General features: G+C 42.4%; 3 protein-coding genes across 4 annotated transcripts in view; 1 reads left to right on the forward strand and 2 right to left on the reverse strand.

Annotated features, from left to right (window-relative positions):
* The window catches only part of LOC108147284 (Krueppel-like factor luna), a 66,466-nt gene extending 62,524 nt beyond the window's left edge, over positions 1-3,942 (forward strand). For both annotated transcript variants that reach the window (XM_041709409.1, XM_017273700.2), the window contains one exon: positions 552-3,942. In XM_041709409.1, the coding sequence (XP_041565343.1) occupies positions 552-2,429 (1,878 nt within the window). In that variant the 3' untranslated portion in view covers positions 2,430-3,942. The remainder of the gene's footprint in view (positions 1-551) is intronic.
* Positions 3,943-5,377: 1,435 nt separating this feature from the next.
* Positions 5,378-7,340, reverse strand: LOC108147075. Its single transcript, XM_017273363.1, has 2 exons — positions 6,867-7,340; positions 5,378-6,742 (listed from the first exon to the last, which is right to left on the reverse strand). The coding sequence occupies exons 1-2, from the start codon at positions 7,338-7,340 to the stop codon at positions 5,378-5,380; spliced, it is 1,839 nt and encodes a 612-aa protein (XP_017128852.1).
* Positions 7,341-7,694: 354 nt separating this feature from the next.
* Positions 7,695-10,093, reverse strand: LOC108147076. The gene is made up of 2 exons (XM_017273364.1): positions 9,674-10,093; positions 7,695-9,047 (listed from the first exon to the last, which is right to left on the reverse strand). The coding sequence occupies exons 1-2, from the start codon at positions 10,091-10,093 to the stop codon at positions 7,695-7,697; spliced, it is 1,773 nt and encodes a 590-aa protein (XP_017128853.1).
* Positions 10,094-23,493: the final 13,400 nt, after the last annotated feature.

A 23,493-nucleotide genomic window follows, 5' to 3' on the forward strand; every position in this document is an offset into this window, starting at 1 on the left:
TCTAAAACGTTAATTTTGAAGAAAATTAGTCTGTTCCCCTCATTAATAGCGCATTTTAAAATTGATTATAATTTTTTGAAATTTAAATTTAATTTAAAGTCTGAAAAAAAAAGTTTCAAAAAAATCTGTGCCAACAAAAGTCTTACATAAAAATACATACAAACTTAATTAATTTGTTATTTTTATATTAAATTTTGTTTGTTTAATTTATCCAACGGAAACAATTAATTGTTATTACTGAAAATAGCATTTCCACCTTACTTTTTAAATTTTGGTAAACCAAAGAAGTGAATGATCTCAAGTCCTGAACTTCTCAATTTTGATCATTTTATATTTGATACAAAAATATCTCCCAATCTCATATTTTATTTTATATAAAGTATTTCTTTGTATATATATATTTAAAATGTAGGCAAAATCCTTCACTATTTACAACTGTTTTTTATTTTAAATGCACAAATGAACCTTTCAGAAACAAGTTTTTGGGATCATGAATATCAAACTAAAGCACCTGCTCTAAATTATCCTTTTCCATTCTTTTGAATTTCCAGTTCTGGCACCAGGACAAGGACGGCAGCCGCCTCGACTCCAACTCGATTTTCGAGGACCTCGATCGCTACTGCTGGCAACAGCAGCCGGTCACAGCCAGCGCCAGTAATGGTGGATCCACCAGCACCAACCAGCCCAGTCCCACCTCGCCGCAGACCCATCTGCAACAGCAGCAGCAACATCAGCAGCAGCAACACCAGCAACATCAGCAGCAGCAACATCAGCAGTTGCAACAGCAACATCAACCGAATGCGAGCAGCTCCTCGGCTGTTTCGAGTGGGGCGGGAAGCAGCAGCGACACGATCAGCAGCCTGGACACCACCGACGGCCAGATCTACACCCTGACAGTATTAAACGGAGGCGAGCCCTGGCTGAAGCGCTCGGAAGCGGAGCAGCTGCCCACCTCGCTGGATCTGGACAGTCTGCTTGGCAGTTTTCCGGGCTACATCAAGTCGGAGTATCCGTACGACGACAGTGGCTTCAGTACGGATGGCAAGGACGTGATCGGCAATGGCACGGATGGTCTCAGCAGTATTTCCCAGGCCCAGAACCAGGGACAGCAGGCGCAGCAGACGCTGCCCTCGCTGGTCACGGCCATCTCCCTGGCGGGTGGCAATGACCTGGGCCAGCAGTTGGCCCAGTTCCAGAACAACAACAACGACTGGCACATGGCGGACCACAATGCGGAAACGGAGCAGAGTACGGCGGAGTCGTTGCTGCGGAGTGCCCTTCAGGGCAAGGGCTACACCAAGGGTTTGCACATGCAGAACGGACTGACCATGCCGGTGGTCAAGGATGAGGACATGCGGCGGCTACTCTTTGCAGATGAGGCTGCTGCTCTGGGTTTTGCAGACTCCACTTTGAGTGCCGCCCAGATGTTTGACGAGCCGCAGGGCATTCACCTCAGCTCCCAACAGCAGCAGCAACAGCAACAGCAGCAGCAACATAATGGCAATGCCAACATACTGGTGGATGACATGTTCCTTTCGCTTGAGAATGCCTTCAGCGATGATTTCGAGAAGATCAAGCGCATAGCCAACGAGGTGCAGCAGTTTTGCAGTGCCGGTTCCGCCGGGACCCCCACTCCCGGAGACTATGGACCAGCCGGCGATGTACTCATGCAAATCTCACCCAGTCCGACGGTCACGTCGGCGGGACAACTGCAGCCACCGCAGCCACTGAAGCCGGAGGTTAGTACCTCCACTTCGCCCCCAGCGCCGGTGGTCGTGTCCGCCGTGGCCAGCAGTCATGTCCGATCCGCAGGGGGCGGCGGGGTGACCAAGCCCAAGAAGGCCTACAAGCGCAGCAGCAGCAGCAACAACAACAATCCCAATTTGGCCAACAACAACCAGAGCAGTGGGGGAAATCCCCTGATCGCCGGCAGTGGGAGTGGCAGCTCCTCGTCGAGCGGCAGTGCCAGCAGCAGCAGCAACAGTCCACCGGCCAATTCCGGAGGCAGTTCCTCCTCCTCCTCGGCGGGAAGTGCCCAGAGAAAGGAGCGCTCCCTGCACTACTGCTCCATCTGCTCGAAGGGATTCAAGGACAAGTACTCGGTGAATGTGCACATACGCACGCACACGGGTGAGAAACCCTTCGCCTGCTCACTTTGTGGCAAGAGTTTCCGGCAAAAGGCCCATTTGGCCAAACACTACCAGACGCACATGACCCAGAAGAACAATGGAAACCTGATCAAGGGTGGTTCGGGCAAGCACCCGCGATCCAGTGGCTCCTCTGCGGGAACTGCCAGTGCTGCCTCCCTAAATCAGCGACAACTAAGTGGAGGAGTGGTGCCGCCTTCACTGCCCGTCATGATCAGCAATCCCAATACACCACCTGGAGGAGTACTGCCACCTGCCAATGGATTGCTCACCAATCGGTAGTAGCCAGCCGTAGCGGGGATTCACCCGGCTAAACTATTTCTTGTTCCTTACTCAAAAAATACGCACTCAAAACAGAAAACAGAAAAAAAAAACAAAAAACACAAAATGAAAATTAAAAGTAGAGAAACTATAACTACTCTAAATACCTTAATACTCGTACTCCCAACTCGAATTTACGTCATTGATGAATTCCTATTTCAGCTTTCTGTGCAATTCCTATATGCCCAAACACACACAGACAGACCCACACTCGAAGCACTTCCAAATACAATACTCAACTAAATGTACATTTACTCGAAACAAATTAAATTTAAATGTGCCAAATTTTGAAGATTTTTATAACTAAAGTTAAACTAAAATAAACATATATGCTAGGCGTGTAGAAATAGAAGTGTAACGAAGCTATCGAAGCAATTCCACGAGTGGTGATATCAAAATGAGGCCAAACGCTTCCTTGCTAAATGATATAAACAATTTTTTTAAAGCCCCAACTAGAATATCTTTAAAATCGTATATAGTAGAAGATTGTTTTTAATTAACACTGATTTTTATTCTGAGTCTCCTAATCACCCGCAATCCTTCAGAGTCTTAAACTTTGCGTGTTTCCTGTAAATTGAAAGTATTTGTTTTCTTAGTTGCTCTGCCCAAATTAGCATAAATTTGTTTGCTATTTTTAATGTATATAGTATATACGCGTAAATAAAGTTAGTTCTTGCATACCTAATAATAAAGCCAACAAGGGGAATGCCAAATATTCGAGGGAGGAACACTGACCTGAGGCGCTAAATTCGAAACGCATCCGCCGGAGCTCATCCTAAAGCAAATTCACGCTCCTTTCTCCTTCAAGGATCTCTTTGATCCCTTGGGCCGAGTGTTAGCCAACTTCGAATGCATTCAAGGGGGGGCACAAACATTACTTTATCAACAATCAACTATGTTTACACACCATACGTTCAGCAACTCAACTTGCACTTGCCATTATTTTTGTATTTGATAAACACACGGCGCATAACTAAGGCGAATTCCCTATGATTAAAGATAACACCACATTCCCCCAACTAGTTGTATGGCCTAAGCTAAGCTATTTGATAAATCAGCCGTAGTTAGTGGTTAATTAAACTGCCAATTATTTTGTGATAGTTTTTAATGGACAATAGTTTAGATTACGCAAAAATATCTTCAACGGTGTTTGGGTTATGTAACGTTTTAACGATTTGTTATAAACTGTGTACACTTTGCAATACGAGTATTTTCTGCTAATTTATTGAACTTAATAGTTTATGTACATAGAGAACGATCCTTGTTTATATCCAAGCCTAGGCTAAGCCACACATCGAAATCTTAGTTGAATCTTTGTTAGTTATTATTTATGCACACACACACACACGCTCACACAAAGCAGCAAGATAAAACACACACACACACATCCATCTGCGGTTAAGTTTTGCATTAATTTTTTTAGTATTGGAAGCATTAAAAATAAAGAAATCTAAAACGTTTTATTGACAATTAAGATGCGCCCCGTGTCTGCTGTTTGGGTCCGTCGTGGGTTAATTAGTTTTAGCTCGTTACGGGGATGGCAGATGGGTCAGGCCGAGGTCTGAAATAATTTTCTCCAATAAAGGAGCTGAGCGCACATGAAAGCGCATGCAGCTGCGCATGTCAACAACGGATTGCAACTGCAGCAGCACCGCAGCAACAGCATCTGCAGCAGCATCAGCAGCAGCATCAGCAGGCAGGCGGCACTTGTCAGTCAAAATCAAAGTACCCGGCCCCAGACTGCTGGCATCGTTTGGCGGGGGGCAACTAATGCGTGCCATCAGCGCAGATTAGAGAAAATTTTTCACTTCACGATCGGTGAAACACGACTTATGCACTAAGAAACAAGTATGTTTATTTTTCAGATTTTACTTCGTACTTTAGCATTTCCCAAGACGTTTGCATCTATCAGATCCTTTTTGATATATCCTTAAAACTTATTAGATCTAAGAAATATTTTATAATTTAAATAATTATTTGCTTTCACTTACGTACTTTTGAAAAATAATGTCGAAAAATATATTTCATGAAGTAACCAGCATAAAGATTTAATTTGATTTTGATTAGACAGATACTTAGAATTAAATTTTCCGATTTTTGGTTATTAAACTTTTGGTAATGGATATGGGTTTTCATTCTCTTGATATATATTTTAAAATAATGGAACTCAAACGGTATGTTGCAGATATGCATTACATTCCATAGGATTCGAAACTGAAATTGATTTCCACCACATTAAAAAAAACTTACACATTTGTAAAACTGAATATCAATAACATCACTTTTTGGTAGGAATTTAAGAAGCAGACTTCTTTTCTATTGGAAATTTTTCTCTGTGTACCGCTGATGGTGATGCCTCTACTGCCGGCCGCGTCGTTTGAGATCGAAACATGTCGATTAGGGAATTTCAAGAGGCGCCAGTTGCCGTCGCACAGGTGGCTAACATCAGCGCACCTTTGGGGGAGCTCAAACACTGGGTATTCGATGTTCAGTGTTCAGCGTTCAATGTTCAGTGTTCAGCTGCCACTGCGGCAAGCACGCGTCTTAATTGCTTTTGATGTTGAGCTTTGAACCGGCGAGCTGCTGTGCAAATATTTGCACAATGGAAATCGGGAACATCCGATCCTCGAGTGGGGTAAACGAAACGAAAGGAAAGTCATATTTGATGGCCACACAAATAACCATAAAGCAGCTGGCACTGTCAACCTGCAGTGACTGAAGTCATTAAAAGTGCAGGCACCCTACGTTTAGGGAGCTAACCCTTTACAACTAACAAAAATCGATTTGCCTTAGCAGTCTTTTAGTATTATTTTACGGTCATAAAGACGATGGTCTCATAGTTTTTAACTAGCCATTGTCTAGATTTTGCCGCATTGCATCAGAGCTGCAAAGCAATCGTTTTTACATATTTACATATTTTGGTTTCGAAATTTTAAAGGTCGTGAGAAAATAGGTTTAGTTTTAAGTCTGTAGCTTAGGATTTCCAGCAGCCAAACCAGGGTGGAGAACACCACCATGAAGCCAAAACCGTACCATACGTACTGCAAATCCTGGATCTGCATTGCCCTGAACCCGCGACGAGGACTCAAGTCCACAAAGTGCATCTCGCCCGCATCAATGAGTTCCGAAAAACCCATGGCCATCCAGTGAAAAGTCAGTCCTGTTTCGGCCAACTCCATAATCAACTTGAGCACCGGTTCCATAAACACCGAGTTCTCGTGCAGGGGAAATCCGAAGGGTACGTTGTTGAAAAAGCAAAAGTCATCTCGTTTTCGGAAAAGGGGTCGCGAAAAGACCTTTTGCTGCTCGTTAATCAACACCCATCGGTTGGTGGCTATCATATAGCCATACCGAGTGTCCAGCGTGTCACGTATTGCGAGATATCGGCTAAACTGCGGTTCGATCAGGAACATAGGTTCGTATTTGCGAAACTCCAGAAGTCGTCCAAATAGCTCCGCGTATTCCGGTTTCCAAGCCAACACCTTTAGTCTAGAGGCCAGAATATCATCGTAAGTTCTTAAAGCGGGCTGCTTGGGGGCGCTGGTCACGTAACTGGAGAAGTAGGAGTTATACCAGGCTGTGATCAGGATGCCTAGAACGCAGATCTCCAGATATATACCACGCACTAGGGTTGGTGCTCGGAAAACCTCCACAAAGGATTGCCCTAGCACGCCCCTCAAGCAACTGTCGTGGAGCAGGTACTCACTAATGTTAGTTGGATAGCCATGGAGCCGCAAAGTGCTGGCCAAAAGGCATGATATTATCACAAGAGTTGCCAAGGTAAGCAAAAAAGCGGCCAGCTCAAAAACCTTTGTATAAAATTCTAGAGGTGGAACATCGGCCTCAACCGGCAACATCACACACCAATTCAGCTGTTCATAAGGGTAACTAAAACCATATGGAGGAATTGTTGGGTAAGTCAGGGACATCGATATCTCCACGGTCTCGTTTCGCACCGCGGCAACCGTTTCAATCGAGGGAGCAAAATCCAGAGGATTTTTGGCCTGCAGTGGCTGGATAAATCTAACGTTGTATTTCTGCTGAAAAGCGGTCATGAAATGACCCACGGTTCCCAAATAGACCACTTGACCTTTCTTGTTGCGATAAGCAATGATTCGGGGAGATGTTCCTCCAATAATCACGGGCATTTCGTAGCCATGGAAGTCTCTCAGGCGATCGGGAAAAATGCCTAAGGTTTGTATAGTCGGTTCGTAGAGACGCTCTTCTATTTGTAGAATAGGAAAATGCGAGTAGCTGTAGAAGGTTGATGTTGTCTGCAATTAAAACAAATTAAAGTTCTGTTTAAGTTGGCAAACATATAACAAAGAATGAGTGTTCTAAATAAAACTTTCTCAAAATAAAGAGCGCATTTTTCTGTCTTACATTTTTTACACTCACTTCATAATCCTCGAATAGAACGATAACATTTAATAGCTTTTTTTGCCAGCATTCCCTAAATAATTCGTTAAGTAATTCAGTTGATGCCTCCGTTTGTATGAGAAAAATCACTCTAGAAGTGGTCATGTGCCTGAGATTTGCCACTAGGGCTTTGAGTAGACTTCTGTGCTCCTCCAGATTTCCACTACTTATAAGCACTATGGACACCAGACTTCTGCTGATTTTGTTGTGCAAAAAGTAGCTCATTTTCTCGTCCAGTTGAAGGACAGGCACTTCTAATCTTTCCATGATTTCCTTTGCCAACGCACTGCCATTCCATTCCGGCAGACTGAAGTTCCTATTCTTCATAACCAGCACGTACTCAAAATCGGACTCCAGCTTTATATTACCCAGTAATTCAATTACCGTGGCGGCCCTGACCAGGCTAAGCAGGCAAAGGCCGCTCAGGATCCACATTGGGCAATGGCCATCCATCACGATGGTTGAGGGACAACTGCATGACACTGATTGATGCCGCTGCACATTTAAAGGGTTGCTAATGAATCCGCCGACGACGTGGCTAATGGTTAATTCCAATTAGCAGCACATGCTAACAAGTTCCGGGCGAAAAAAGAACACCAAAAAACATTTCCCCGGGGCTTACAGAAAAACAACTGCAATAGACTCAATCAGAGTTTGGTTGGCTAATGAACACCACGCTTCATTTGTTTCATAATTACAATAATAACTATAGGATTTAGTTTTAGTCCTCAAATTAAAACAAATCAATTTTGTAAGAGAAAAAGAATTTATTTTTAAGCAAAAGCTGTTTTTTTTTAAATAAATACATTATATTATTAGTATGCGGTAGAAAAAGCCTCTGATTTTTTGCCACATCGTAAGCCGCCAGAAACAAATCAACTCAAGTATAAAAAACAACGTGGCCAGGCCAAGCATCAATCCTGCCATGCACCAAATCTGCGCCAGGTCCCCTACTTTCATAGCCCGAAATTCCGTTGGCTTACTTCGATCTGCGAGCTTCAATTGGTCGGCCTTGATCATTTCCGTTAGGGCCATGTCGCGCCAGTATAGGAGAAGACCACTTTCAGTCACGTCCAGAATGAGGCGATCCAGGGGTTCCCGAAATATCGAGTTACTTGCGATGGGAAACACAATGGGAACCGTGTGGAAAACGCAGAGATCGTCGCGTAGACTGAACAAAGGGGAATTGAATACCTTTTGCTGCTCCTTCACTAGTGACCACTTCTCCAGAGGCATCATGTAGCCGTATCTGGTGTCGAAGGAGTCCCGCAACTGCAGGAACTCCTTGTAGTCCGGTTGCAACTGAAAGATAGACAAGTACTTATCCATGATGTGCGAGTAGGATCGAAGCGTTTCGTATTCCGGTGTCCAGATCACCACCTTCACATTGGACTGCTCTATACTCTCATAGTTGGTGAACGGCGGAAGTCTTGGGGCACTGGTCACATAGGTGGAAAAGTACGAGTTGTACGCGGAAGTGATAAGTAGTCCAAGTACGCAGATCCCCAGGTAAATGCCCCGCACCAGTGCAGGTGCTCGCAGAACCTCGCAGAAAGGTTGGGACAGGACTCCCCTCAGGCAGCTATCGTGAAGGAAGAACTCACTGAAACAAACTCGATATCCGTGCAGATGGAGAGCAAGGGATAGGGTCAATGAAATCAGCACCATGGCAAGGAGAGTGATCCACAATGCCGATGGTCTGAACACCATGCTGTACAGCTGACTGTGAGCCACCTCCGCTGGCACCGGCATCATCAGGCACCAGCTCATCAATTCAATGGGGTACGAGTATCCGGTAAACGGTTTTAGGGCATAAATAGCAGCCAGGGCGAAGTGGACACTGCCATTTCGCACCGCTCCAAGTAGTTGACGGGCCGGGGGAATAGCTGACTCGTTGAATGGATACGGCTGCACCAGTCTGCAATTAAAACGCTTCTCAAAGCACTTGATGAGATTACCCACAGGTCCTGTAAAGGTCAGTTCCCCAGTCGAGTCGCGGTACACAATCAATCGGGGCGACGATCCACCCAAAACAAAAGGCACTCGATAGCCGCGGAGATTTTCCAAACGTGCTTCGAATATTTCCGTACTGTTGTCCCAAGGCCTCTCAATAAACTGCAAGATGGGAAATGGTGTGTAGCTGTAGACAATCGAAGACACCTGTAAGTATCAGACAAATCCCACAGGGCGTGTGATTAATGTTTCACAATCACAAAATTTATGTTTCCAACACGTTCAATCACAAATTATTTAGCAGTCATGTATATGCTTGTACTTTTCCACTTATTGATTTGTTCGATTGGGATTTCTACGGCAAGTCGCGAAGGTAAGTTGTCTCTTTACTCAAAGAAAACCCCAACTAAGAACATCTTTCTTTTAAGCAAAATGCTTATTTATGGCTAGTTCTGGTCCTTGTCATGGAAATTTTCAAATGTTCGCCTACGACTTCGACAACAATTGCTGCGTGAAATTTTTGTACGGTGGTTGCGGCGGAAACCCAAATCGTTTTCAAACAAAACAGGAGTGCATAGTCGCTTGTAATGCACTACCAGATCCCGAAGACGAGGATATTACCTCCACGAATAGCTATACATCTACGGAGGAGCAACCGGATGCTGAGTCAACAAAATTGATAGCGACTTCTTTAGAAGTGGTAGAAACAGTCTCTGCGAAAAATGAAGAAGTTATTTCTACATCAACCCCAAAAATAACACTGAAAGAAATGCCCGATGCCTTCACCCTCTTCAATTTTCATCAATTTAATTAAAGATATGATTAACTCTTACCTCAAAGTCCTGGTCAATAGCCACGACATTAAGAAGCTGATGGTGCCAACACCACTCCAGCAAAGAATTTATTCGCCTTGTCTTTAAAACCAAGAGCACTGGCATGGTATTTAATATGCGTAGATTCAAGTATAAGAGCTCCAGATTTTCTTTTGGGGTTTCGTTTACAAAAGCAATTGTGAGGGCGTTGTGAGATTGATTTTTACCAATATCAATGTCCTCTTCGGATGGCTTATCGATCTGGATAATGGGAACTGGAAGTTGCCACAAGAGCTCTGGCCAAACTGTATCAGAGTTCCCCAGCAAAAGGGCATACTCAAATTTAAGCTCTTTGCTCAGGTGATGGAGTAAGTTTATAAAGCAATCCCGGCCAGGACTTAAAATAATCCAGGTGGCTAACAGAAGGTAGAACTGACCCATGTTGAATGAGAAAAACATTTTCTAGTTCCAGCTTTTATGTCAGTCCCTCAATTTGCTCTATTGCGCCCCTGGGTATAAGGTATAGCGACAAACTTTTGATTTATATCAAACAACACGAGCGGTTTTTGTCGTGCGTTAAGTTAACTCAAATATTAGCTAGAGAACATATTAATGTATATTATAATGTCAGCTCCCTTAAAGTTACGTAATGTACTTTGTCAAATCAAACTATTTTTTTGTTCCTCGGAACTGTTCGCCAAGCGAACCCTCTTCGTGTTCCCTGCAGAATATCTAGCTATAGTTACTCTTAACTTAATTCTAGTAAATATTGGCTAATTCCATCTTACAGCTTCATTAATACCGCAATAAGGCAAACTGCAGTTTACCTTGTGGTCAATTTTTAAGGCCACAAAACCGGCAATCTTTACTTAAGCTTCTGCAGACCAACTAAGGACGCCCACACTGTCGTTTGGCTTTTTAAAGACCGCTTTAGTGCGTATCAAGTTTCATGGAGCCGTTACTTGCATATAATCAATTGGTTATTTGATATCAGCAATGAAATAAGTTACTGCAGTGGCGAATAATGAGTTTGGAGAACAAGTATGGTAGCCAAATGACTCGAAACTTCATGGAAGTCGATATAATATTATCAGCAGGTGCAGTTTTAAACGCAGCCATAACTGACTAATCAGCTATAAACTTAAATGGACAGAAATGCTGACGGAGGTATTTTAGAAATTTTATTAAATTATGCTGAATTTGCATTTGAACAGCTTTAAATGTCAATGGATATGGTATCGGAAATATTTTAGTAACATAATTAATTTAATGAGGATTGCAAAATTTACATTTAAGTGACAAAATTTAATTCATCCATTTTTGATTATAAACCTTTTAAGCCGCTGAGTAATTAAAATTTAAAGAAAAGCCCATAAGGTCTTAATTTTAATATATGAGAAACAATAGCGAGGCTAAATCGAGGCACAAATCTCATTCATATACTCCGCCTGACAGATGATCGCTCTTAATGATGCTGCCAACAACTGCATCCACTCCGCTCATTATATTTTTCAAGCAGTTATATGTTTTGGTGCACTTCACTGGATTTGGCTGATGCGTCAGCACTTGACCCGCACTCAGCCCCATCCTCCATCCTCTATCATACTCCATCCTCCATCCCATAAACTCCGATTCCCAGTTGTAGACTGTGTCCCATGCTGTTGTCCGCCAAATTGAGTTGACGTTGACGTAATGCCCCGCCACTTGAGTAAGTCTCACTCACTCGCTCTTTTTTTGGCGTTTGTCATTTCTGGTTGCTGCTTCTGCTTCTGCTTTTTTTGGTATTTTTTTGATGAAGTGCATCATCGTCTGGGGCTGGTCAATTAGCTGCACATACCGCGTATCTCGCACAAAAAGAGTGGCAGCGTGGAAAGCTCAACATGGCAGCGCTGGTTTCTTATTTTTTTGTCATCAGCCTGTATCTTCAGCTTTGTTTTACTTTTTTTCGGCTGGAGGTCACGTAGAGTCTTTAATTGGCTGGCCTGGGTTGCGTATGCGATGTCAATTTAGCGAGAAGAGCCCCAAAGTTCATAAGTGCCCTGGCGCATTCTTATATAGTAATCTTTTGCAATGCAGAAACGTCACTTAACCCACTTGTAGAACATGGCGAGTGGAGGTTGCCTACAAATATGTAATAATATTTTTGGATCAAAAGTAACATTTCAAATACAATGTTAATATAAATATAGTAAGGTCGCCATGTTCATATCACGTTGAAATTATTATTAATTTTACAAAATAGAGCTAGATATAAGAAAATTCTACATAAGTATTCAATAAAGATTTTAGGGCAGTATTATTGTAGTTGATTATATTGTAAAATGTCCGCATACAATGCTTATACCGGTTAAATTTCATTTTTATGACTTGCCATTCTTTTAATTGCTGTTGTTGAAAATACCATAGAGCCAAAAGAAAACTTTTTATGATTAGTGGCTATCGTTAAAGCGATAACTCATTTGCGTACTCAGGCGACGACCCACTTTCCGGCGCAGTTTGCCTGGAGTGTCCTTACTCCTGGTAATTGTTTCCGAGCCCCCCCACTTCCTAGCCAGCTCAGCCAGAGATCATGGCCCCGTTCCGTTCGGATAGAGGCAGAAACACTGCCCCAGGAAAGTAAAGTGAACTCATATTCGGGTATATGGCAGAAATGCACAACTGGAACCGTAATGCAAGTGATCGTACATCCGACTGTTTGGGGGCTTTTGTTGTCCAGTTGTTGGGTTGTTCAGTTTTTTAGTTGTTCAGTTGTTCAGTTATTGTTGCCTGGCCACGAGACATGCACGAGCCAAACGGTAACTACTCCCCCGAATCCCCCAACCCCCGAAAAACAAAGCAAAAAAAAAAACGTTACCAAAACGGTAGCCTTTTTGGGGGACGGGTCCCGACATAAACACCAACAGCACAGATTTAGACTCGGACTGGTCTCATTGAAAAGCGAAAGATGGCCAAATGGAAATGGTGAAAATGGCAAAATGGCAAAAGGCCAAAAGCGGACTGACAAAATATTTTCGCATATGATAAATGGCACAGTTTAAAGTAAGTCGAGCACTTGCAATTGTCCACGTCCCGGACACAATGTAAATTTCCACCGCTGACCATTTGCGCAGTTTTCCGAAGCTACGGCTAATGGTGCCACACTAAACATTGCCACAGCCATAATCTTGGCATTTTTCGCTAGGTCGCCGCTGCCCGAGTGCCTGATTTATGAAAGGGCCTCATAATTTAGCACAAATATGGTCATAACTTTTTGGCTTTTACTTTTTGGGGCCAAGCGAGCTGGGCTGCTAATGACGCCGCATCGGCTGCCGCAGCCAGAAACTGAAAACCGAAATAAGAAAACTAAAATCCGACTAAAACGCATTCGAAACGAAACAAAAGCACCCAGAAAACTCACAGCCAGAAACCTATTTAAGTGGATGGCCAGCCGATGGCCACTTGTTGCCATCGTTTCCTAGCAATCAGCGGCGAACGTGTCACTCCTAACTGGCCAGGAATCGAGCAAGTCGGAATATACTGGAGAAAAAAAGTTACTGCTAAAGGAAGAAATTGTGTAAATCAGATTTTTCATCTTTGACGTCATGTTCCAAAGACATGGATAATGGAGGAAGTTTTAAATTGTTTGGCTGTTTCACATTAATTAAAATCATAAAATACATATATAACGTAAGATCGAAACATAAGTTACGTTTTACAGATAGTAATAGTTTATTAAAGTTGATTTCATAAGCGGCATATGTATCATTTAATATTTTCAAGTGTAGACTGCAGCAAAGCATGCCGGACGGTGCCTATAATCATCATCAACATTACCAGCCGCCTGCAATGTAGAGCAATCACGTCCTGGACCCAAACCGAACCGAACTAAACCGAACCGAACTGAGCCTGGCCAGCGGCCCCTGCTCCGACTGCTACCCCAGTACTCCGGCTATGCTTCAATAAATGTCACTCCTCAAGCTTTGCATCTAAAAATTGATGACAATAATTTGTTGCATTTGCCCGAGGGGGTGTGGCCAGCTCCGATCGCCAGTTGGGGCTCAGTTCGGCCCGCAATTGCCTTGGACAGACGTAGTTGGCTCTAAGGTGAGCTACTCCTGCTGCTTGTGCTGCTGCTGCTGCTGTTTTCAACACAATTTATACAAAGTGTCGCAGTTTTTGGCGCTTTGCATTTGTTGCTGACAGACTGCCCACCTGCCCGCCCCGCGGAAAGCGGCAACGGTTTGCACTTTGCCGATGCAGAAAAGGAACATAAATTTCGTCATTTTGTCACAAGACGTTTGTATACGATAGTATTGCACAAAGAAAAACTTTTATTAAAATAGCTATATTTCAAATTAATTAAAGAATTCTCCCTTACATTATTAAGCAAAAAAGAGAATTTAAGCCACAGGAGAAACGCTTTACCTACATCAACGAATATGCAACAAATGAAGTAAAAAAAACTAATTTATTTTTTAATTTTAAGCATTTAAATGGTCCTTAAGGAATTAATATAATATTAAACAAAAAGATTATTATTGTAGTGTTATTATATGCAATAAAAATAATGACTACAACTTTTATTATTATTGCAACTGTTTTATATAATCATCTATATTAATAACAGAATATGTTCATGATTGGTAAATTAAAAATATTCGCTTTAAATTGTAACCTTTGTAGGACTTTAATAAACAACAACCTTATTTTTTATTTATATGTTTATACTTAATTAAACACACTAATTTAAGTGGTAACATTTTTAGGAGTGTAGCTTAGCACCAGGTTTAGCGGGCTAGTGCTGGGCTGGGCTAAGTGCGGGGCCGCTGATTGCAAAGCGATTTGCCGAAATGTTTCCCCCACAGATCCATAAAAATCAACACACTCCTTTGGAGCCCATTCGCTGTTCGCTTTGATTTGATTTCGATTGCGCATTTTTCAACTTGATAAATTTATTGAGTCGCGGCGGGTTAACAAATCGCCGGCGATGCCTGGCGAGGATAAGAAAGATGCTGGGGGAAACCTAATACACGAGTAATAACCGAGTAAGAGGCGCTCCTCCTGTGAGATGGCACCACGTACTCGAGATCGAACTTCCACTCGCATATGGCCATGGCAATCGCCTTGTAAATGGCATCAATTGCGACCTTTTGGCATTCTTACGGAAACATTTCGCTAATGAAACCGATACCTCAAGTGTCAAGACACGATCCGGTTCGAGTTGCCATAGGTTTGGCCTGCGGTCAGTGGCTTCTGGCCAGTGGCAGTCGCAGCCGCAGCAGCGGCCAACTTATGGCAGCCATAAAAATGTTAAGCACAAAACATTTGCCACATTGGCACCTTTTGGCCGAAAGCAGAAGAAATGGAGCACGCACGTGGCAAATGCCCCGGGGCGAAATTGGATGCTACTCTCGGGGCTTTTTCGCCTCGATCTGGCGATCCTGGATCCATTTGGGGTCGCAGCTGCAGTTCGTTATGCGGAAGCTGAATCCAATCATAATTTGAAGACTCTTTTCGGCCACCTCGAGTTATGATAACTTTCGAGAGCAATTCCGAGTGGCGGCAAAATGTTGTAGTTGGGCAAGTAATGTGAAATGGGATACAGCAAGTGATTTAGAATCCCCAGGGATTGGTGGAAAGCGCAATATTTTTTTAGTGTTAATATCAGCCAGGGATTAAGGTTTAATTTACAGTTGATGAGTGAAATATATAAACTGCAAGCCTAAAGCCTAATGATAGTAATACATTATTTACTTTTTTATCATAAGACTTTAACTATACATATATCATAATTGTCTTTTTTATTACAATTTTGTTGTCACTTAAACCAGCAGTCCATCGTTGTTACCACATAAAAAGCTTTAAATTAAAAAAAACATAGGATTAGAAAATTAATTTAAAACTGACAAGTCATTAAATCCTAAAAAGAGTCATTTAACAAACTTTATGAGCCAGTGAATGTCATAAACAATAGTCCTAAAAATGTTTTGCATTTGAACTGCAAGCAGAAACAAGTCACAAAAACCCTATGGCGGTTTTCCTGGATCACCGTTTAAAGCAAGAGCTAACAACACGGTCAACAAATACCTGGAATTATATATTATACTTTACCGGACAAGTTGATTATTTCATTAAAAATCGGACAGCCCCGAAATTAATAAAAGATAATTCGTTAACAACGGGCACTTGGAGATGCCTCTAATGCTCTTGGCCAAAAGAAAACACGTCAAGCAATCGTTCAAAGTTGTCTCGGAGCATTGTGAATGGTGGTGGCTGCGTGGGCGTGGGGCAACAAAAGATCTGCGGCACACCAGCAACTTGCAACATGCAACTCTCGCTGGCTGAACGCCGATTTTTCTCTGCGGCTCTTGCGAGAAAAATGGAAAAAATAAGAAAAATACAGCCAACGGCCAACATGAGTACGTGTTTAAACAAATACAATTTGCAATTATATGGCAAGCAAATCAAGTTGAAATCAGCATGCGATTTCCACCTGTGGCCGGCGTCATAATTCGTGGCTATGTTTTTGGTCATAAATCTAGCGATTTACAATTATTTTGTGCCTTGTTTTGTTTCGGCCACGGTGGAAAATAAAAAAGCAGCAGACTGCATTTCGTGGCACAGTGGGACATGGACCTGGGACACGGACACATCGTGTGCCCGCCAACAAAAGGCAAAACTGCAACTGCCCCTAATGGCCATTATGGTCATTTCGTTATCACTTCCCCAGACCAACGAGGAAACATAGACGCCGTCCGTGATCCGCTGACAGTCATAAATTTGCATGGGTTTTGCAATGGCCCCAAGAAACTCCAGACCGCGTACTCGTACAAGTAATAATATACCCCTCCTAAAGCGAACAAAATGGCTAAAAAAAAACCATCGGAGGATTCAAATTATTTACGATGACGCTAACGAGCGACGACAGGTGGCGCTACGCACTCTGGTGCCATCCCGCTCGCACTTTTCCTGATAACGCAGTGCGTGGCTGCAAATTGATTTTGCGGCGCCGCCCGTGTTGAAGCCCCAGGCAGTCACTCCAGTCGCTCCATAGCTGCAAAGCTCCAAAGCTCCATCTCTCCCCCGATCCTCTGATCCCCCAGCTCACCGATCCGTAGCCCCATCGCTCCAGCGCCCGTTCAGCTTCTCTAAATTATGCAAAAGACAAGTGAAAATTTGCGCTAAGCGGAGCTATTCCCCTGCACACAGAGAAAACAAGCATATTAAAAAGCATATTCATTATAAAGTGTAAGGAAATCAATTTTTTTAGTCCCCTTTAAAATGGCCAATGCTCCGAAAATAATATTTCAAAACTTTTAAAGCTATGAATGAAAAGTTATATTTTTAAGCTGCTGCAACAACAAAACCTAATTAACTATTTTATTATACTAGTGCTACAAGTAGTCACAATGGATAATAGATAAAAAGGGTAGCATTTAAATATTAAAAGGTAATGAATAATTATTTTTCGACAGTATAACATTTTGCTAGGTTGTTGAGATCTTAAGATCTGCTTCGTTGCTTGTAAATTGTGTGGCTGATATGTGGTCTGAGTTCCTATCAATTTTCTAAAAATCAAAAACACCATAAGCAATTAGAAAAAACTTTTCAAACAATTACTACTATGTTAAAAAATTAATAAATAATTCAGATATATTTCAGTTTTTTTTTATTTAAGCCTTTTAAAATTTTGTTTCAGTGCAACCTCCCGCTGTCAATGGGGCTATTGCGTTATATAAAATCGGCTTGAGGGATTAGCCGGCCATAGTATGTGTAATTAAAAGTGAAATTGAGGGGTCCTAACGAGTTTGCAGCAGCTGCTAAATGCAACTGCAAGTTGGTCACACAAACAAAAATGTGAGAAGCACTCGAACTGGAGTTTGGCTGCGTGATTGATGGATGAGTTTGAGTTTGTCATGCAAATTTCAACAGCCCACGAGTGGCGGTCCGTTGATGATGATGTCGTTTCCTCGTGTCTCCAAGTCCACACCGATCCCCAGTTCTTCAGTTCTCCAGATCAGCATCCCCATCCCCATCCTAAAACCGCTAACGAGCGGCGCGTGGTCTGGCCCACAGACTCTGTCTCCGTGCCCGTTTTCTCGGCCATATTCTGATATCATAAATATGAAGCTGTTTTTATTAAAAATTGCCTGATGCCCGAGACTTGGCCTAAGCCACATTGGCATGTGTGTGGCATATGAATTGCATTGCGCTGGAATTTTAATGACAGCCTTTGGAAATTAATCTAACGCGTTCGCCAGCCAACAGAAGAGCGTTGACTAGCCCAGTCACAAATGAAACACTGAGGGCAAAAGCGGCATTGAGCATTAATTAAGTAATAATACAATTTTCTTTTTTAAAATCAAGTACTATTAACCATCATACATTTATTTAAATATTATACTATAATATGTTTAAAAAAAAACTGAAAGAGTGTATCTATTATGCCTTCGGAAATTACTAGACTATGCATCGTAATGGTTTTCCTTCAATTGTCTAAGAGTTTAAGGTGCTATCTTAGAAATTAACATTTCTTACCAATAAATGCAAATTATACTACTCACTTTGCCTGTGCAAAATCAATTATTTTCAGTGCACTCCACACAGCTTGTTGTGGAACTAGTTTGGCAAAGTGTCGCAGAGGGCGGTTGTTGTTCCCGTTGTGCTATTGATTGTTTATTGAACTGCTGGGCCTCCGCTGGGGCCCTGCCAACGCTGAGATAGATGGATATGGATATGGTGATGGTGATGGGAATGGGGATGGGGATGAGAAGGCTCTTCCAACCGATCGTTATCATCCAAAGGTGGGGGGAGGGTTTAGTAAAGAAGCCACCGGCTGTGGATGCGGTGGCTTTCACTTGTCCCGCATTTGCATGGAAATTCCGCGCCAATTTCAGCGCAATTAATCGCACAGCCGAGTCCGATCTAGAGACGCCCCCAACCAGCATCCTACATCCCACCACCCACCTCCCAACTCGCAGCTATCTTGTGGCATCTACCATCCTGGCCAGAAAACCAGTTGCAGCTCATTTGCATGGCGGCTTAATTAAAACGGTCTGTGGGTGGGTGATGGGTTGGCTCGGCGGGCTTGTTGGTGGTTTTGGCCATCAGCTACTGCCTCGCTTTCTTTCGCCAATTTCTCCCTCTTTTACGTACACACACGCTTGCCTTATTTATGAGAAAAATTCGTGGCACATCTGCCGGCTTCCATTTAGTCAGCGGCAAAATTTACTCGCTCATAATTCAGTCAATGGCAGGAGGAAAACAGCAAAAACAATAACCTCCACGGCCAGCTTTCATGGCCAAAACGGTGGCAAGAGTGGGTGGGCTGTGCAGTCTGGGTTTTGGCCATGGGAAAAGCGGAATGGAGTGGATCTAGGATTGCAGACCCAACCTGACTGATTGAGCACACCAGTATCCAGAGGATGTTGAAAGTGTATTTTATCAGCTGCCACCGATCAGAATGTTAATGGCTTCGAGGAAATTAATTGAATTCGCATGTGTGTATCTTCTGCATTTAATTTGACTAGGTTATCGGATCCTCCTTTAGAGTTCCGATGGATGTGGTGACACGAAACGATGGGAGATCTGAGGATTAGATTGCTTTGTAGTGTTTTTAGCGCTACAAAGTAGAAACTAGACATTTAAAGAATTGTACTGAAGGTTATTCAACGAATTTTGTATTTTTCTAAATTAATAAAGAGAATGTCGATCCTTTCAAACTTGATACTAAGACATTTTCGGTTTTTATAATATTTTTATTAATACGTTCTATATTTTATTCGGTATGATTAGTTTTATTAAGCTTAGAACTAATCAAAATTATTTTTATGTATAATTATCTTTCACAAAATTCAGTCGAAGACTTGATCAGTTCATGGAAAACCCAGAACAAAACATGATATAAGAAAACCTGAAATAAGAATTGGTTTAAGCTCATTAAAGTGGGCAATAGATCACTTTAAATTATTATACAATTTGTTCCCAGGAAGTCATTTAATGACATGCAATACTATCAAGTGCATTTACTCCACTTTATAATTAGAGCAAGATGTGGGCGTGATCCGGGTACTTTTCCCTTCCAATCATCGTGTCAGGCTCGGGCTAATAGATCGACCATCGTTAATGCGACAATTGAAATGCTTTCGGTTTTTTTAATCCAGGCCAGAACGAATTCGGTGGCAACAAGTTCGGGAAATAGTCCGAACAACAAGGGGCACCAGCAACAGCACAGCAACAACGGCGACAGAAAACGTTGTCAATTGATTTTCTGCACTATTTCAATTGACCTCACTGCCAGTTGAAGTTGCTGTTTTGTTGCTCGGAGCAACGGTAGCAAAAGCAACCATAATAGTTGCTGAGATGCTGGAATCGCCGATTCGTAGACAGTGCAAAATGAAACGAATTAACCATTTGATGTAACTGTGATTTTTTCGTTTGGTTTTGGATTTTTTTTATTTTTTTATTTTTTCTTTTCCGTCGCACACGCCCTCAACGAAGCGAATTCAAGAGAAATGCTTATCGTGCTTCAAAGAAATCCAGCAATACGAACGGCAACGGCAAAAGCAGCGGCAACAAAACATGAAATTGAAAATGCCAAACGCTAAAAGACAACTAGACAGACCGTACCCAACCCTTCTCCTCCTCTACACTTTACAAAATTTGTATATATTTAAATTTTAAATAATTTCAAACCGTTTAAATAAAGTTATTAAGAACGTTAAGAACAGATGAATTCAGCACCAGAGGTGGGTAATATTTAATAAATAATGCTGGTAACAAAAGCCTGAGTTCAATTCTGCAACCCTTGATCTTTTACTTTTTGTAGTTTATAAAATGTAGATATTATTGCATTTGCTTGAAATTATATTAGTCTTACCATAATTTAACAAATATTGAGATTAATTAACATGCCACATACATTTTTTTTCTGTGCAGCGGATCAACAATGTAGAGCTTATAGTAAAACTGTAACGAAACCCGATTGAACCCGCCATGGGTGGCGGTGGTTTTGGCTTTGGCTTTAGCTACAACGGCGGACCTGAACCTGGGACATGGACAATAACATGTACGAAATTTCATTGCTGGTGCTGGCCGGGCTTTTTGCTCTATGGCCGATTCGACCACGATTCGGGCCAGCAAAAACCCAGAAGAGAAAAAAACAAAAATCTCTGTCAAAAATCGCTGGCGGGCAGCTGCGGGCCCAGCCCAAGCACATCCTCACGAGCAACAACACCAGCAACACGGCGGCAACGGCAGCAGCAACAACATCGACAACAGCGACAACAAAAGACCGAACCAAACCATACCAAAAAAAAAAAAAAACCAAAAAGAAATAATTAATATGCCTCAAAAATATCCCGGCCAGCTTTTATGACAGCCAGCGGTTGAAGGGAGTATTCCAACTGCAACTGCAACTGAATCGGGATTGCAGCTGCACTTGGACGCCATCCGCTGGACGCTGGAGGCCAGCAGCAACAGCAGCAGCAGCAGTTTAACTAACGGCTTCTGTGCTTGTTGTGCTGCCGTTTCCGCATCTCGGTGTCGCCTCAGAATGTGCACGATTTTCCTTCAGATTCAATTTCAAGTGCAGCAATAGCAGCAGCAATAACAACAAGGGGCAAGCGCCGCTATTAAGTCGACGACAACAACAAGCAATAACCCTAACCGATGGAGCCGCCGGCAGTGGTTCGCCAGCTCAGCCCGGCTGCCACTGTCTGCCGCTTCTTGCCGAGATTTCTATCTTTGATCTCTTACTCCACATGGAGCAGCAGCAGCAGCAACAACAGCAGCAACAACAGCAACTGCAACGTGGAGCATTTGCCGCATTATGTGGCAGGGCAGCCGGTGCTGTCTGCTTGTTAAATTGCTCATTTAAACCATAACGAAATGGTCTGTGCCTGGGGACAGCTCCAGAGCATGTGCCTTCCTAGAATCAGCCCACTCAGAAAAACAAAAACCAGATCACTTTCAACACGGCTCTAACATAAATACCCAACAAAGTGTCACAAAACCCTCTGGTCATTTGGTTAGAAGAGCTTTAACAGTCTCCAGGTAAATGTTTCCTAGTGGCTAAGAAAGTTTCTGCGATGGTAAAGTAAAATATGTATGTTGATATTATAAAAATGTATTATTTCTTATAGCAGAAATTGATGTGTCTAAAATTTAAATCTTTATTGACTTACCTAAGGACACAAATATCCGAATATCTATAGCGTATGCCATAGAGAAAAGATTATATTATCCTTGCTGTGTTAAATTTAAAAAAACTGAATGTCTAACCTGTTTTCGATCATTTATAATTACTTATAATATTTTAACGAAGTTTGCCTTATTTTATGGTGTTAAAAGTAGCAATGAGTTATTTTTTTGTACCTCACATTGACATTCTCAGTATATGCACATCCTGCATGTTTGATTCCTTAAACATACCTTTATTAAATGTATTTTAGAAATTGCCACATTTTTCGTTCAGTGGAGCCACTTGTCTCTCTCTCGTTTTCCCTTTAGATGGAACACCGCCATCGATGCGGCAGCCGTGCAAATTGCCCGGAGTCATGTGGCGACCAAGTTGCTCAAGGCATTTTTAATTAGCATGCAGCGGAAATTAGTCGAGTCCAATGCTAATGCCAATGCAAGGCAGTGGGAACCGAATAGATTTGCCGATTTGATGGCCGCAGGCTGAGGAGATTCAGACCCCATCCCCGTCAGATGCTAGCATTTCTCAATTTGCGTCATAAGCCTGCGTCAACATAAATTACGGGCTGTGGAATTGGAATTTATCGGTGACATTGCGATAACGAGCATTGTGAAAAAGCGCTTAGAAACCGCGACAGCTTCTCAAGTGGCACGACACACGCAATTATATTTGATATTTTTATGGCATATGTATGTGCGTTTTGCCTGCATTTTGCCAGCTTTTTGCTCGTTCCCCTGAAATGTTGACATAGAAAGCTGACAATAAGCGCCGACTTAAGATCGTTTGTTACTTTTGTTTATAATGAAAGAATTTGTCCATAATTAAGCAGATTGCCGCGGATTGGATATCACACCAATGACAGCTAAATGTGGACAATTTCTCATAGATCTCTTAAGCCAACTTTGTGGCTTTTGCTGTGAGCTAGAAAAAAACCCCACTTGACCAGCGTTTTTGCAGATGAATCTGCATCCCCCGAGGTGACATCGTTCGGACTGGGCACATGCCAAATTGGTGTCACAAAGCCGAACCATAAATCAAGCAAATTATTATTAATTTTATTGGCCAGCACATCTCGGACACATGTGAGCCACATATAGAGATATCTCCGAGCAACAGGTCGTAGAACAAGCGCCGCGCATCACATCTCTCGCTCACTCTATCGCTGGATCTATAGGAAAAGGCCATAAATCATGACAATACCCCATCGACATGGCTCTGCCACAGCCATCCTCCATGCTTCACTGGACAATCATAATAATCACGGCCGGCTGCCGCACCAGCAGCAGCGGCAGCAGGAAAAGCAGCAACCAAAACTACTTACTATGTCTGCGTCAAGCCGATATGCAACTGATAAAAAGAAAAACTGTGTACAAAATATACAAAAAACGAGACAAACCAAGTTGGCTAAATACCCTTAAGCCAGCAGTGGGTATTGCATTTTTGTTGGCTCATTCAACTCAAAGGTTGCCATCCATACTTCTGGCATAAGAGCGGAAAATCAAACAATTATGGTTAAAAAGGACCAGTGTATTAAACCCATTTTCTCTATTAAGAGATGACCGCGTTAAAGCTTGTCATATTTTATTTATAAATTTAAAATTGTAATATTTTCTGAACAATAGAATATAAGGCAATGACCGGTTTCGGTCATGAAATTAAAATT

Source organism: Drosophila elegans, unplaced genomic scaffold (assembly GCF_018152505.1).
Source record: "Drosophila elegans isolate 14027-0461.03 unplaced genomic scaffold, ASM1815250v1 contig_476, whole genome shotgun sequence".
Classification (NCBI taxonomy): domain Eukaryota; kingdom Metazoa; phylum Arthropoda; class Insecta; order Diptera; family Drosophilidae; genus Drosophila; species Drosophila elegans.

Excerpts from the sequence above, each read along its gene's own strand:
- LOC108147076 (XM_017273364.1), bottom strand. The coding sequence starts at position 10,093 with ATGGGTCAGTTCTACCTTCTGTTAGCCACCTGGATTATTTTAAGTCCT. Across the intron at positions 9,048-9,673 it reads CTATTGACCAGGACTTTGAG|GTGTCTTCGATTGTCTACAG; the intron begins GTAAGAGTTAAT and ends TGATACTTACAG.
- LOC108147075 (XM_017273363.1), bottom strand. The coding sequence starts at position 7,340 with ATGGATGGCCATTGCCCAATGTGGATCCTGAGCGGCCTTTGCCTGCTT. Across the intron at positions 6,743-6,866 it reads TTCTATTCGAGGATTATGAA|ACAACATCAACCTTCTACAG; the intron begins GTGAGTGTAAAA and ends TTTTAATTGCAG.